Source organism: Phocoena sinus, chromosome 11 (genome assembly GCF_008692025.1).
Source record: "Phocoena sinus isolate mPhoSin1 chromosome 11, mPhoSin1.pri, whole genome shotgun sequence".
Classification (NCBI taxonomy): Eukaryota; Metazoa; Chordata; class Mammalia; order Artiodactyla; family Phocoenidae; genus Phocoena; species Phocoena sinus.
The window spans coordinates 72,739,537-72,754,060 of NC_045773.1; the positions used below are offsets into that span (position 1 = coordinate 72,739,537).

General features: G+C 48.6%; 2 protein-coding genes across 4 annotated transcripts in view; one reads left to right on the top strand and one right to left on the bottom strand.

Annotated features, from left to right (window-relative positions):
- Window positions 1-12,013, bottom strand: MRPL14 (mitochondrial ribosomal protein L14). Of its 2 annotated transcripts, none has more exons than XM_032648851.1 (3): window positions 11,900-12,013; window positions 2,856-2,947; window positions 1-491 (listed from the first exon to the last, which is right to left on the bottom strand). In XM_032648851.1, the coding sequence occupies exons 2-3, from the start codon at window positions 2,924-2,926 to the stop codon at window positions 125-127; spliced, it is 438 nt and encodes a 145-aa protein (XP_032504742.1). In that variant the 5' UTR covers window positions 2,927-2,947; window positions 11,900-12,013; the 3' UTR covers window positions 1-124. The 2 variants fall into 2 exon arrangements, with proteins under 2 accessions (XP_032504742.1, XP_032504741.1); XM_032648850.1 differs by lacking the exon at window positions 11,900-12,013 and adding an exon at window positions 7,486-7,509.
- TMEM63B (transmembrane protein 63B) overlaps window positions 11,371-14,524 on the top strand; it is a 23,467-nt gene continuing 20,313 nt past the window's right edge. Inside the window, exon 1 of one of the 2 annotated variants that reach the window (XM_032648849.1) lies at window positions 11,371-11,629. The gene's annotated coding sequence lies outside the window, so the exon portion shown is untranslated. Of the gene's footprint in view, window positions 11,630-12,124; window positions 12,243-14,524 lie in introns of those variants that run through there. The other variant, XM_032648848.1, reaches the window with a different exon arrangement.

The window sequence follows — 14,524 nt, forward strand, 5'->3', positions numbered from 1 at the left end:
AAACGTACAGGAAATCATTTATTTTCTCACAGCACACTGCGCCCCGGGCTCCCTCTCAGCAGAGGCACAGCTCTCAGAACGGCTCCATCCATGAGCCCCCAGGCAGCCGGTGCCTGGGCTCTGTTCACACAAAGTTCTGGGCGATGGCCAGCACCTTGGAAAACTCGCCTTCCCTCTGGCGTAGGCTGCTGGGGATGGGTGTCTTGATTCGGGTCCCCACAGGGTTCCCGTTGTCCTCGATGAGGACCACGTTGTTAGAGTCGAACCTGGGGGTCATCCTGGGACCAGGCATACGATGCCCCACAATAAGTGCCTTTTTCTTCTGCCCCTTGATGGCCAGCAGGATCCGGTCGCCCACTTTGCCCACCCCGTTCTTGTTATAGACGTGGATGCAGCGAGGAGGGCGATGGTACGGGGTGTTTCCCAGGGCACTGTTGTCCACCACACGCACCCGCGTCATCTTCTGAATCGCACCAAGGCTCCCAGTGGTGCTGGTGGAAGAGGAAAAGAGTCTGAGGTCTGCATCTCTGCTGGGCAGGGCGCAGAGGCCTCTGCCAGACCAGGCTTGGCAGCGTGCACATTGGCAGGGCCCTGACAGAGGTGGCGCCTGGGAAGGCTTCTCTGTGCCCAAGGCAGTGCCCTCACAGTTCTTCACGGCTTCTGCTGCCGGGTCAGGACCTCGATCTGGATGGGTTTTAAAGAGGACCTGATATTCTGTTACAACAAACTGCATGGCAGACTTAACTTAAAGCCTTCGGTTTCCAAAAGGCCTCTGAGGATTAAGGGAATAACTTATGGGCCAGGCCTCGCCCACTGCCTAGCCTGCAAAACCTGCTCCCCCAGAATACGCTGATTACCAAATGTCCCATCTACATGTCGCTGAGAACCAGAAGGTACAAGTGAGTGTGTCTGCTAAGGGAGTCCTTTGACACAACATAGCAGAAACTGAAAATAAGTCAAGGTAACAATCTTTTGTTTTAATGTATTTTTCCCCACTATAAAGCGTACCTATTAAAGGCAAATAAGCTATTATTAAGCCATCTGATGACAGTGGGAATTCTAGTTTGCTGCCACTAGGACCCTAGTGCTGGTGTTCTCCCGGGTGAACCGGCGTCCTCTTCTCTCATTCCACATGCCTACCCTGGGCAAGGTTCTCTATCCCCATTGTTTCCAGCTAGTAAATTCCATCTCCAGCCCCACTTCTCTCCTATCCTCCAGTCCTATATTTCCACTCCAACTCCTCACGTGTCCTGCGGATGCTGCAAACTCAGTAGGTCCTACAGTGACTTCATCGCCTCCCCCTGCAAACCTCCTCCCACTGCTGTGTTTCCAGCTTCTCCAGAAAATTCAGCTCCTGAGCCATAAACCTCTCTCCATCACCATCCACTGGCTACCCCGTTCTACTGACACCACTCCTAAACACCTCTGTCCTCTCCCTCCACCCCCGTCGACACCTCCTTCATCCAGCAGCTCACTCTCTTATACCAAGACTATTCCGTTAGTGTCCTAACCAGCTCCCTGCACACCTCACTCTGCCAACCAAGAGCTCTTTTCAAAATATAAAATGGAGGCCACTCCCCTGCTCAGGACTGGTCAGTGGTTCCCCCACTGTATACACTGTCAACAACCTGGCCTCTATGTACCTGCCTTCTGAGGTCTTCTATCCTGCCACTCACACATTCACTCTGAGCCCCGATGGCCGGGAATCCCTGGAGCTCTCCAAGCGTGCCGGGCCTCTTGGCCCTCCCTGGGGGCCTGGACAGGACCTGCCCCCATGTGCCTTCTGGGAAGGCAGCTGCTATCCTCCTCTTTTCCTCCTCCTCCTCCGTTAGCAGCCCCTGCCTCGGGCCTTCCAAAGAACTGTACAAGCCTCTATTATTATACTGGCCACATTTTCTTAGAGTTATTTGTTTCCAACTTTGCTCCCATGGCCAACTGTGAGAACTCTTCCAGGGCAGGAAGCAATTCTTATTCATCTCTCTATGACCAACCCTGGGCACAGGGCTCGGTAAACACTTGCAGAACGAGTGCACGAACAAGGCCAAAAGGCATGTTTGCCAACAGGAATGCAACCTGTGCTCTCCGCCCTGGCTTAGCATCTAAATGGGGAGGGGAGAGGTTGTCAAACTTCCATCATGCTTGAGTTTATGGTAATAAGTATGTGATTTAAAAAATATATATATATATATATTCCATTTTTAAGAGAGAAGGGTTTCCCCCCTTTTGTTTATATGTTTTTTTAAAAGTGAAATATTATAGTTGATTTACAATGTTCTGCTAGTTTCAGGTGTATAGCAATGTGACTAAGAATGAGTATATATACTCATATATATCTAAAGTATATATATACTTTGGATATATATAAAATGTATATATATCCATATAAATGCATATAGAGAGTATATCTATGTATATATATACATATATATGTATATAGAGAGTATATATACACATATATGTATATAGAGAGAATATATATGTGTATATATGTGTGTGTATATATACAAAGTGTATATAAAATGTATATATATACATTTTCTTAAAAGAGAAGGTTTTAATGCACTGGAGGAATGATAGGGTTGAAAGACATCAGATTCACTATAAGAGTCTGGCAAGGATGGAGGTTTCATCATTCTCCATATCCACTCCCAATCCCATCCTCAACAGCAATATCACCTCCTTACCTATCCCCCTCACCTGGCCCGACCAAACCCCAGTTCCATCTATGCCTTTGGATTTCCCTGACCCCAAGCCCACCTCCCTGAGTTTCCACTCCCACTCTAGTCACCAATACCCCACCCTGACAGGAGGCTTACTCAAAGACACAGCTTTAAGAACTTAATAGGAAAAGTTACCTGAAACAGCGTTGGCTCAGTGCTCTGCTCATGTGGGCGAAGGGGCCCCAGAGCCCAGTAAAGAAAGCCATGGGATCCCAAGATGGCAAATCCTGCAGGGAAAAAGGGGGGAAAAGGATTTATTTCTAAGTCAATGTCCACACTCAGAGCCAGTAGTTTTTGGTGTTTGGTGTTTTTGTTTTTTTTTTTAAGACTTTTGGGGACTTGTGTGGGAGATGGCACTTCGAGCAAAAGATCATTAGTCACTAAATATAAATCTTAGTGGTTAAAAGATACGCAGATGATTAGATGGAACTCCAGCTGCAATTTTGCTGATTCATATTCTAACTGGGGTCAGAGAGCTGGAATGGCCCACCACAGTTCTCGCTGTAGGTTACACAACAGCACAGAGAATGCCTTCATAATTATATCACCTCCACAGCACGAATCCTCTGGGACACACCCAGGCAGGAAGCACTTCCCACATCCTCCACAGAGGAAAACCTGCACACTGGCCCCTTGTTGACACTCGTGTGCCTCCTGAAACCAGAACTTTTACTCCCTGGAGGAAAGCAGATTATCTGAGCAGCTGCCCACGTTGTCTGTCACCACATCACCTTTCCCCCAAATGTAAAAGCCAGAACACCTAGACAGCTCAAGGTTAGCAAAGTAGTGCCAAAGGATGCCCTTGCCAAGTCACTGACCAAGGCCTCTATTTGGGTCGGTCTCCCAAATGATAACGTAACACAGAAAAACTACCTACTCGCTGTAGTTTCTGTACAGCAGAAACTAACACAATATTATAAAGCAACTATACCCCAATTAAAAAAAAAAAAAGAAAGAAAAAAAGAAAAACTACCTACCCTACACTGCAGCTGAAAGTGGGCTTTGGGAGAGCAAGCTGGAGACAAAAGAGCAAACACCAACCCAACAATGGTGACTGCAGCTTGCAGAACCTCAACCCTGTGCTCCCTAGCACCAACCTATATGGCCATCCCCAGGTTCCTGAAACACCTGGGCACCAGTGAGGGGAATATTTAAGAAAAACCTACAGCCAGCTGGGAATTCCAGCTGCAAGACATGCCTGTTTTCCACCCACATGTTTGGCTACAGAGGGCCTCATTCAAGAGCTCTGCTGAGAAAGCCTCTACCACTGTAGTATTTACACACAGCTTTGCCTTGCATAAGTTCAAAGCACCTTAGATAAGAGTTTATTTAATAATGGTGGGGGAAAACTCACTATTTACTTTCACAGAAATACCTAAACGCTCCAGAAATGCTTATTAACTACAATTTAGCCTCAAACCTCAAACTTATTCGCCAGTGTTTTCCTTAAGACAACCCAGGAAGCGTTGGCCAAAATGTAAATAGGATCAGAAACATATGCAAAAGAAGGCGGCCTACTTACAGAACTACTAACATCTGACACACAGAATCAAAGACTATCAGATGAGGCCAGCTTTACCTTCACAGCCTGGTAGCCCTGGAGAAGGAGCTCTGAGCTTCGGCTTCCCCATCTGTAACATGGGGTTTCCCCACGTGTAACACCTATTCACAAGACGGTCCTGAGGTAAGCCATGCAAAGCACAGGGCATGATGCCCGCACTCAATACACCCTCAATACCTATTAGCCCTCTCCATCATCATCGTCATCACATCACGTCCCGTTTCGAAGATCAGGAAACTGAGATACAGAGAGAGGAAGGGACTTGCATAAAGCCCCATAATTAGCCAAGGGCAGAAGCAGAACCAGAAGTGGACTCAGCTTAGGTCCAAGGGTCTTCCCTCCACACCCTACGGCCTCACTCTGCCGTAAAAAGCCCACTTCACACAGGAACTCAGGGTGAGAAGCAGCTTTGAGGGTCACCTGGTCTTTTTCTGCTTTCTTTCTTTATGAAAATGTATCAACTAGTTATAATGTGTCTAAGTGCTTTACATTATCGTCTCATTTAAGCCTCACAAAAACTACGAAATGGACACTATCATTAGCCCCATTTTATACAGGAGGAAATGAGGCCTAGAGAGGTTAGATCATCTGCCCAAGTCGCACAGCTAGGAGTGACAAAGCTGAAATCTGAACCCCAGAAGTCGGCTTCCTGAACCCACCCTCTGAATCAGCACAGTTAACATGGTAACTTTAACTTAAATATTAATATTTTTCCAACTGTTAGATCATCCTTGTTCCATCAAGAATACTGATGTCACATGAACATTTTACTCAGACCTAACTCAGTGCTTGCTGAATCAACTGAAATGCAGACAAACACCAGGTGAAAGTCATTCACTTTCATCCAATTTAGGTTTTGAATACAATTTGAGGTGTAGGTGGCAAGAAGAGCTCCACACTCTGAGCAATAATGGAAAATTGGCTTTAAAAAAACGGAATAAAAAAAGTAGCTCTGAAAAGCAGTCCTTCTGGTCCAGGCTGCAGTTACGTCCAATCTCAGCCAAGCCTTCCCATCTGATGCTGGCGGGCCCCTACTCTCACTCCCTGGGAGAAAAGAGGCTCCTCGGCTCCTCCAAAGAACCCTCAAGGTTAGTCCAGCGCCACCCACATTCCTTCTCCTGAGATTGCAACATCCAGCCTCTCCATACTGCATCGCTTCCTCCAGAGCATTTACGTGAGTCCAAGAAGTGCAGAAGTGCCTGGAGGCTTCCCAGAACTTTCCCAACTTGGGCATAACAAACCCCACCATTCAAGGCACCTCCCTAAAATCTACAGGCCAGCCTGTGCACAAACCACACCCAGGCCCCCTCTCTCTGCCTTGCTGAGAAGCCACCACCACAACCTGGGTCCATCTCTGCCCAACCAAACTGCTCTGGCCCCAAACACACCTCCTGCGAGCAGCTCTGTGTAAGGCTACAGCATCTGCTGTCACCCCTCCTGCACACCAAGGACATCCGGGCGTCCTGTGCCAAAGGAACTCTCACTGTTCCTATGTTCACTATCCAAACTCAGACATGGAATAACTCTGGATTTTTATTTTATTTTTTTATTTCTGGAGATGAGGCTGATAGCCCTTAACATTCTAGTTCTTGCTACTCAATATCCACAGTAACCACAGAGATCTTGACAACATGGCATCTGAACTCACTATAGGAGCTCAGGAATCACACAGACTCCGGATTACCTGTACTACCCTCAAACACAAAAGTAATACATTCACGGCTGCAGGGAGCACCTCCATTTTCACAAGAAAAGACCAAATTCAAAGACTTTTCACTAGCCCTTTGGTGGATCTGATAGTGACCTCCAGACCCAAAGGACTTAAAGACATCAAATGGACAGCAGTAAGCATTCCTATGAACTTGAAAGCATAAAAGAAGCAAATATACTTGTATATTTGTATACAAAAAAAGTCTGTGGTCCCCTCCACTGTCACCCCTGCAAAAGATCCCAGCAGGTCCTGACAGAGTTGGAGTACAATAAATACTTGTTGAATAAAATAAATGAGGTAGCCAACAGAAAGACAGATTCCCCCACCCACGGCTCGACACAGGGAAATCCAGACACTGTAGAGATCTCATCCATATATCGGGAACCAGCACATCACATGCAAACATGCTTTAGGAGAACCATGGTGCTGGTCATGAGAGGATTAGCTCATGCTATGTCTACAGGCCCCTGGAATCATCTCCTCGGTCTGGTGCTTACACGGCCCACTGTGAAAAAACACCATTGCACCACTAAACAACTGCTCAGATCAGGTAAGAGTAATGAGGGCTGCAATTTATTTCAAAGCAACTGACTGACCTTGATGTTATTTCCTAGGATAAATCCATCCTGTAGACATAGGCCCTGATTCACTTCAAATCAGTCTGTATAGAGTGCTTTGTCTCACAAGCAATGTTATTCTGAGTCCTGTGTTTGCACAGGAAGCTAACTCCAATGATATTTCCTCCTCTCCTATCACTCAGAGGAGGCCAGGTATTCGGAAGACTCCAGCGCCAGAGATGGCTGTTCATGCCACTTCCTGGTCAGCACTAGTACTGCCATCCAGGTTTAGAGTGTGAATAATAACCTCTGGGGGTTGGGGGATGGGGAGGGCAAGAGAAGGAAGGCAAGAGACAGTGAGAGAGGGAGAGGGAGAGAAATCAATACAATCCAAGAGCCGTGCTTACTTCAAATCTTAGTTTAACTTTAAGATCTCCCTTCAGTTCTGGAGGCCAGGGAAGACTGTAGATTTTAGGGACACATAGGTGAGTTTTTCACTTGGCATCACCTTATAGGTCCCCCTGGAAGAACGTTGCTCCGTGAGAGCAGGGACCGTGCCTGTCCCGTCCAGCGCTACATGCTCAGGACCTAGAACAGTGCCTGGCACACAAATGGAGCTCAGTGAGTATCTGTTAAATGTATAAAATTTATCTGCAATTGCAATTCATCCTCCAGCTCCAGAGAGGCTCCGTGCTGGTGGGTTGGTGGTCTTTCTTGTGCCCTTCACCCAGGCTCCCAGTAACTTGGGGGAGCTTCCTAGACACTGAGAGCTCATTTTTAGCTAATTGTAATACATAGAGACTGAACTAGAAAAGCAGACAGAAAGAGCCTAATGCTTTGTGAAAACTTAGAAAGTACCATTACTTGAACTTTAGGAATCAGCAAAATGTTGTACTTAGTATCACAGATCCACATATATTTATACATTGTCTCTACCTGAACAGTTTCCATCTTTAGGTGCCTGGCACGTTTCATAAATTTTAAAGGCCTTTCAAGAGAAACAGGTTCTAAAGAAAAGAGACAAAACAAAAAGTTCAGCCCAACTGCAAAAGAGTGTTTAAAGGAGATTCTGTTAGTAAGTGACAGAAGTGAAAAGAAACACTAGGAGAAATCAAGTGCAAAGCCCAGCCACAAAACGGACAAACTCTGCCTAGTGTAAGGATATAAATGTCCTTAATTAAAGCAGGAAAAAGCAGAGGCCTAGCAGCTTCGAGGAAACAAAAAACAAAAGGGAACTCCCTGGACCCTCTGCCCTGTCATGCTGACAGCCCTTCCCATCTCCTGCAGGTTTCGCCCCAATCATTCTGGACCAAAAAGTACTCGTGTTTGTTGCTTAAATACTCATTACTGATTTGTCCCGGAAGCATTCTCTTTCAGGAAGTTTTGTGAATTGTTTTTTTTTTTTTTTTTTTAAACACATCTTTTGTGAGTTTTTTTAACCTCACATAAGTATACATGTTACACTTCTCAAAGTACTTTCACACGGATCACTTTCTTGGTTGATTTCATTCTTGAGCACCCAGTGGAAACAGAAAGATAAATAACAAAGAGCAACAGTTTGGGGAGGGTTGATTCCTAAGGATTTTTAACAGTTCTGAAGGTTCAATAGAGCAAGTGCCATTTCGCAGGTGAAGAAATTAAGTCAGAATTGCTAAGCGACTTGTCAGCTTGTCCTAGGAAGGGAAGAAGGGTAGAAGGCTGTTTCTACTACACCCTGCACAATACTTGCCCAGCTAAGGTGCTTCTTTAACCACTAATAGACTTCACAGAAACAAAAACACCCCACACAGTGCAAGTATTCTTTCTCCTCTCTTAAAGCTGCCACATAATCTTTTAAAACTCAGGAATTAAAAAGCTGTCTTTTCAATAGATACCTGCACCACAAACAGCACAGCCTGGGACCAACACTGAAGCTGATTCTGATACATTTGCAAAGGTGTGAGTTTTCACAGCGTTACTATCAAGAAGCAATAGCAAGCCCTCATTAGCACCATGGGCTGTTTCTACCATGGCCACCAGTGAGGACCCCGGTTCTCAATCTGGTTCACAAAGAAAAACACGTTTCCAGGGTTCTTGTCTCTATCTGTTGGTTAACTATACGTGTTTATTTACCTGTATATTTGTTTGCTCCACCTTGTTACAGATTTAAAATCGTGGTTCTTAAAAATATCTGACAGCTCTCCATTATTCAAGTTGGTTTTTCAATGTGTAGATCTTACCTATTTCTAGCTTTGCTCCCCTGCCATCCCCACCTCACAGGTGTGCAAACACCTATAGTTCCAGAAATAAGTTTATATTCTTGGTATGGTCTAACTCAGAAAAACGGCACAAGGCAAAGGTAAATTCTACTTAATCACATACATATTTCTTTCCTATTAGTACCTCTACCAAGCCAGTGGCAAGGAGCCAGGTTTATAGAGATGTCAGGTGGGCTGGCAGGGGGATGGGGGTGGGATGAAAGGCCCAAAGAAAGGGTGTCTCCTCCACCCCCCCTCCCCTCCTCTCCTGCCAAGTCTGTTTCCTTGGAATCCACTACTCCAGGCCTCAGTGACTCTGTCAACCAAGGGTCATTGGTAAGAGCAAAGAGGCAAAGAAATGAACGTGTTTTAGCTTCACTCATGTAAGGGATGGTTTTTCAAGTGGGAGAACCCCTCTCTGAATTAACCAGTAGGGCCCAGGTCTGCAGCATAAACAGTTTGTTTCCCAGATTCTGACCAGGGAGAACAGTCTCACTCCCTGATTCTCAGGGCAGCACTATGGATGTCTCTTTAAGATCACTCAGTCCTGAAAGTGTTTTTCAGCTTAAAGTAGACTAGGAAAAGCACTCCCTCTTTTCTAAAGACAGATGATTTTTTTTTTTTTTAAGTTTTCGACAAGGAGACTTTCTCACTCTGAGTTGTGTTTCACTGGTGAATAATAAGCTACCTGGCACTTTTCTTAATAAGAGAGCATATTACCTGACCCAGAACAACATTTCTGGGATCTGAATCATAGCCCTCTCCTACAAGCTGGTTGTCATGGCTAACACACATGTAAAATCACACCAGGGTGAACCAGAACAACCCACTGGCCTCTAAAAAAGGATCAATCGTAACCTGATTTTTGAGACCCTCCCAAGTTCCCACATGGCCATAAAAACTATCCAAGTAATGAAAAGAACAGGAAAATCCATCTTATGTGGGTCCAGGTGTCATAATCCCCCAAGACGGGAGTGGGGTAAGACAGGCTTCAAAGGACTCTTGCATCATGTAAGATTCTAGATGATGAGGAGAGTCTAAATAATTATGTTCAGTGCTCAACAGAGCACCTAAAAAAATGGACTCCAGGGAAGGTTTTTACCCTTCATATTCAGGGGCACTAATAAAACATCCTGGCCATTGTTCCTTCATGGATTCCACAGTGTACTTCATTCAGTTCTCATTTCGGTCTTTTTGAAATGTTTCCTCTTCTCTCTGTTAGTATGTGGTGACCCTAATTAGGCACAGGCAGAAATAGATCTGGAATCCACCACATGTTAACACACCTAACTGCATTATTAAAAAGATCCTCAGGGGTCCCAAACCCAGGTAACTCCGGACTCCCATTTCCATTTTCCACATATCCATTACAAGGGCTACTTGGCAATGGATCACACCAGATTTTCAACCATAAAATCAATACAACATGTAAAAAGTTCCATGGAAAATATACATCCAAGAAGCTCTAAGGGCAAAACGGACAATTCCATAAAAGGGAAAAGCAACAACAACACAAATAGGACAGATTCCTTTTCATCTAAATGTCTTGCTGCTACCCAAAACAGCTCCCAGAATTCAAACCTACAAAGACTCCTCTCACCAGGCAGTCTACCATACACAGCTTAACCCCACCTCCCTTTCTGGCCTTCTTAGGAAGGCAACCTACTTCCTACCCCAACAAAATCCTTGCTCTTCCATTGTACGTATTTCCATGAGTGAAGGGTAAACTGTCTTCTAGCATAGTAACCTCCCTGAAAAAAGAGACCCACTCTGTTGTTTATTCTATACCCCTGGTGTGCTAACTGCATCCTCGTGGACAATTTTAAATGACTCTAAACACAGGCTGATGGAGCAAGAGCATAAACAGGAGAACACAGGAAACCAATGTGTTTCAAACTTTTCTGTGACACACAGAAACGCACTGCATAACACCTCCTAATACACTCACACACTCACACGTGTGTATACCTGAAGCAAGTGTCCAGAAACAATACTCACCCTTACTAAGTACAATGCTCTTTGATATTTTCTATTCTACTTCATTTTTTCTTAAATGATGGCCATGATCCACTAAAGTGATTTCCAACTAACTGATGGGACTCAGTTTGAATGGGAATTCAGTTTGAACTGCATCAAAACCTTACAGCTTCATTACACAAGCTACTAATGAACCCTTGAAAAAGCCAGCAGACAGCAGAGACACTGGTCAGCCACAAGAACCAGACACACCCAGGTAGGCAGTGCCCTTCCTCTGTCCAGCAGCCCAAGTTCAAGTATCTCCCCAGCTTTTCCCTAGTAACCCGAGGTGACTGATGACTCTGTCATATGCTCTTTAGTTAACCTCTTTATAAATTGAGTCCATCAATCTCTTTGGGTAGCAAAGTTCATTTACTGCCCATGGAAAAGTTGGTATTCCATGTGCCTCTGTTATCTATTTTGTGGGTAACATACAGGAGACACACACACACACACACACACACACACACACACACACACACACACACACACACACACACACACACACACACACACACCTCTCCTTCCTCTCTCTCTTCCTTCCAGCCTTAATCCCTGGCAGGTGCGGCCTCTGATGAAATGAGAAACCAGGGAAACCCCTGAAGCCAGGGTAGCCACTCATAGGCATGACAGTGAAAGCGATGGACTCATTCTCCACACCACAGAAGCGCCTGACAAACGAGTCACAAAGTCATCTCAAGACCCAGATTGGGAAAGGAAAGGGAGAAACAGAGAAGTAGACAAACCCGAGCAGCCGCGCCAGAGTGACCGGCCGAGGCCACCTCGTGAGACCTAGCGGCAGCCCGCCCCAGTCCCCGGGAAGACAGGTGAGCGCAGGCCGGGGGCACGGGGGTCGCAGTGGCCACCGGAGCCCTCGCCGCCCTTGGGGTATGGGAGGGAGGAGGGTCCGGGTCAGAGGACTCCTTCCCCGTCGGGACCCTCCCACTGCTCCTCCACCCCCAGAGGGCCCACGATCCTCGCACTCCGGCCCTTCCTCACCCATCCCGGAGTGTGCGCCACCCCTCCTGCGGGGAAGCAAGGGAGAGAGGAAGCAGAGAGTTAGGAGAGTGACGTCCCCTCCCCCCTCCACTCCATACCGCCTTCGCCGCCCTGGAATATCCTGCCGCGGGCCCCCACAGGCCCAGGGCCGCCTTCCCCCTACGCGGCCTCTCGCCCTGCGCCTGCGCGTCGGACCCAGCTAGGCGGACGGCGATCTGAGAGTGCGCCCGCTCCTTGCGTGTGCCGGCGTGGGGGGAGGGACCTGCGCCGCCCCGCCCCCTCATGCTCCCCCTCCCTCCTCCCGCTCCCCCTCCCCCAGACACTGCCGCGGCCGCCGCAGGAGCCCGGAGCTCCAGCCGCCCAGCGACTCCCCTCCCCCTCCCCCAGCCCCGCCCCGCCCCAACCCGGGGCTCCGAGCCGGAGCTGAGTCTGCGCCTGGGGGTGAGTACGAGACCCTTCCCCAGCCCCCTCTCTTTTCTTTGAGGATCCCACCACCACCCAAAGAAAAACCCCGGTCTCAGCTGCGCGTCCCCTCCCTTCAACCTCCTGCGGGACCCAGAGGTGCCCGGGCCCGCGGGACCAGGGGTGCCGCGCGCTGCCCCCAACCCCGCACCGTCCTGAGCCTATCATGTGAATGCTCCGACCCCTGCCGGGGGTCCAGAGGTACACCTACCTCTGTCCCCACCCCTCCAGAGATCTGAGGGGTGGGACCCCCGCCCCCGGCCCCCTAGCGCCACTCTTCTCCCACCTGCCCGGTCCAGGTGCGCGTCCCCTCCGCGGTTCCAGCAGCGCCCCATCAGCCCTCCACCGCTGTGGGGAATCTGCCGCCCCCGAGTTTTGAATTCCAGGGTCTCCAAGTCCAATGTCCTCGGTGTCTTTTATCTTTTCTCCTGCTCCAGGGGCCGAGTACCCCAGAAGCCGGCCCGGGGCAGGGATTCGGGCTTCGGCAAGGGCAGGGTTTGCGAGGCCGGCCGCTACCCCCCGGTCCGTCTGGGGACTGGTCGGAGGACTGGGGAGGCGACTGGCCCCGGGAGTGTGTCCTCTCCTTGCGCCCCATACAGTACAGTTCATTCATGAGCCGCCCAGGCCTGCGTTGGAGGGTGCGGTGGGGAAAGGATTCGGACTCGGAACCGGAGTGGGGCAAAGGCCCTGTTGGGGGGAGCGGGGGCGGTGTGCTTTGTCCCTCCTGGCCTGCTGGACCACCTAGGGAGGACAGTCCCAAAGCTTTGGCGCCTTCTTCCCCAGAAGAGAAGGACGCTTGGGAAGTGGAGAGGAGAGGTCAGAGGGGCCGGCTGCCCTTGGGGCTCTGAGCTGCCTCCTGCCTGGGTCCCCTGGGTGGAGGTCTGGCCGCTCAGCACTCCACTTTCCTGGAGCGGGGGAGGGGGGCGCACAGGCGGGAGGGCCAGGACTTCTGTACCCAATACTACTCTCTAGCCTCTCCCTGGGTCTGCAGCAGCCCAGGAAGAGTAAGGCCACCCTAGCCCCTCCTGAGGAGGGGCCCCCAGACCTGCCTCCCAGGAACATGTGAGGAGGGGAGTGACAGTGTCCGTCAGGCTTTCAGTGGGGGGCTGGGGGGGTGGGGTGCTGGCAGCATGACTGTCCTCCAGGGTACCAGAGGGTCCAGGCCCTGGCATGCCCCAGGTGGCACATGCTGGGGCCTGCTGTTGGCTCACCCAGTTGGGTCTTGGCCTATGGGTGGGTGGGTAGGGATGTGTCAAGGCAGAAGGCAGGTGGTGAGTAGCTAACAATCCCCTTTTGGACATCCTACAAGTTCCCTCCAATTACAACAGTTTTGGAGACCTGGGTTCAAATTCCAGCTCTGCCATTCTTTAGCTGTGCGACCTTGACAAGTTACTTAACTTGTCTGAACCTTAGTGTCAGTTAAAAAGTATGTTTACTACCATCTCCTTACGAGATTACTCATGGGCATCAAACTAGATAGTACAGGTAAAGAGCCTGGCACCCTGCCTGTTAGTGGATCAATAAGAGTTCTCTTCCCTGAACTTCTGACCCATCTTGGCATAGCACCACCCTCCCATGCCCCCACCTCCCAGCCTGCTACAGATGGATCAGTTTGTTTGAAGAGTTTGGAAACATTCTCTGCCACTCGGTGGCAGAGTCCTGAAAGCAGTGTAAGCCCTTAGGTCTAGACAAGAAGCCCATCCAGACTGAGGGGTTCTAGCATATTAAATTCTGTTTTATTTTGCTTTTTACCAGTTCTCCTTCATTAAACCAACCCCTTTTATTCCACACTTTATTGATAACAGTAGCTAATTTTTTTAGAATCCATTTGTACCTTGAACTGTGTTAAGAGCTTTACCTAAATCATCTTGTTTAATCTTCAAAACAAGCACATGACTGAATTATTATCCCCATTTACAGACGAAGGAACTGAGGCCCAGGGTGGTGAGGTAGTGTCGCCAGGTCAGAAGCCAGATCTGTCTCATCCTAGAGCCTGTACTCTTAACCACCAGGCTCTGTTGCTGGTCCCCTACACCTGCCTCAGAACCTGAAATCACAAACCCAGGGTGGAAGGTCTGGGAGCTAGAAGCAAGAGGGAAGGCAAACAGGTAGAAATAGGATGTGGCATTTTCTCCAGAGCTGTAGGTGGCAACCCCCAGCCCCCAACCACCAGTATCCTGATGGAAGTGGCTCCTCTGTTGGCTGAGGCCGAAAAGTGCGGTGGTTAAAAGCGTGAGCCAGGTTGCCTAGGTCCATACCCA

Excerpts from the sequence above, each read along its gene's own strand:
- MRPL14 (XM_032648850.1), bottom strand. Across the intron at positions 492-2,855 it reads CTGAGCCAACGCTGTTTCAG|CACCACTGGGAGCCTTGGTG; the intron begins GTAACTTTTCCT and ends CTCTTCCACCAG.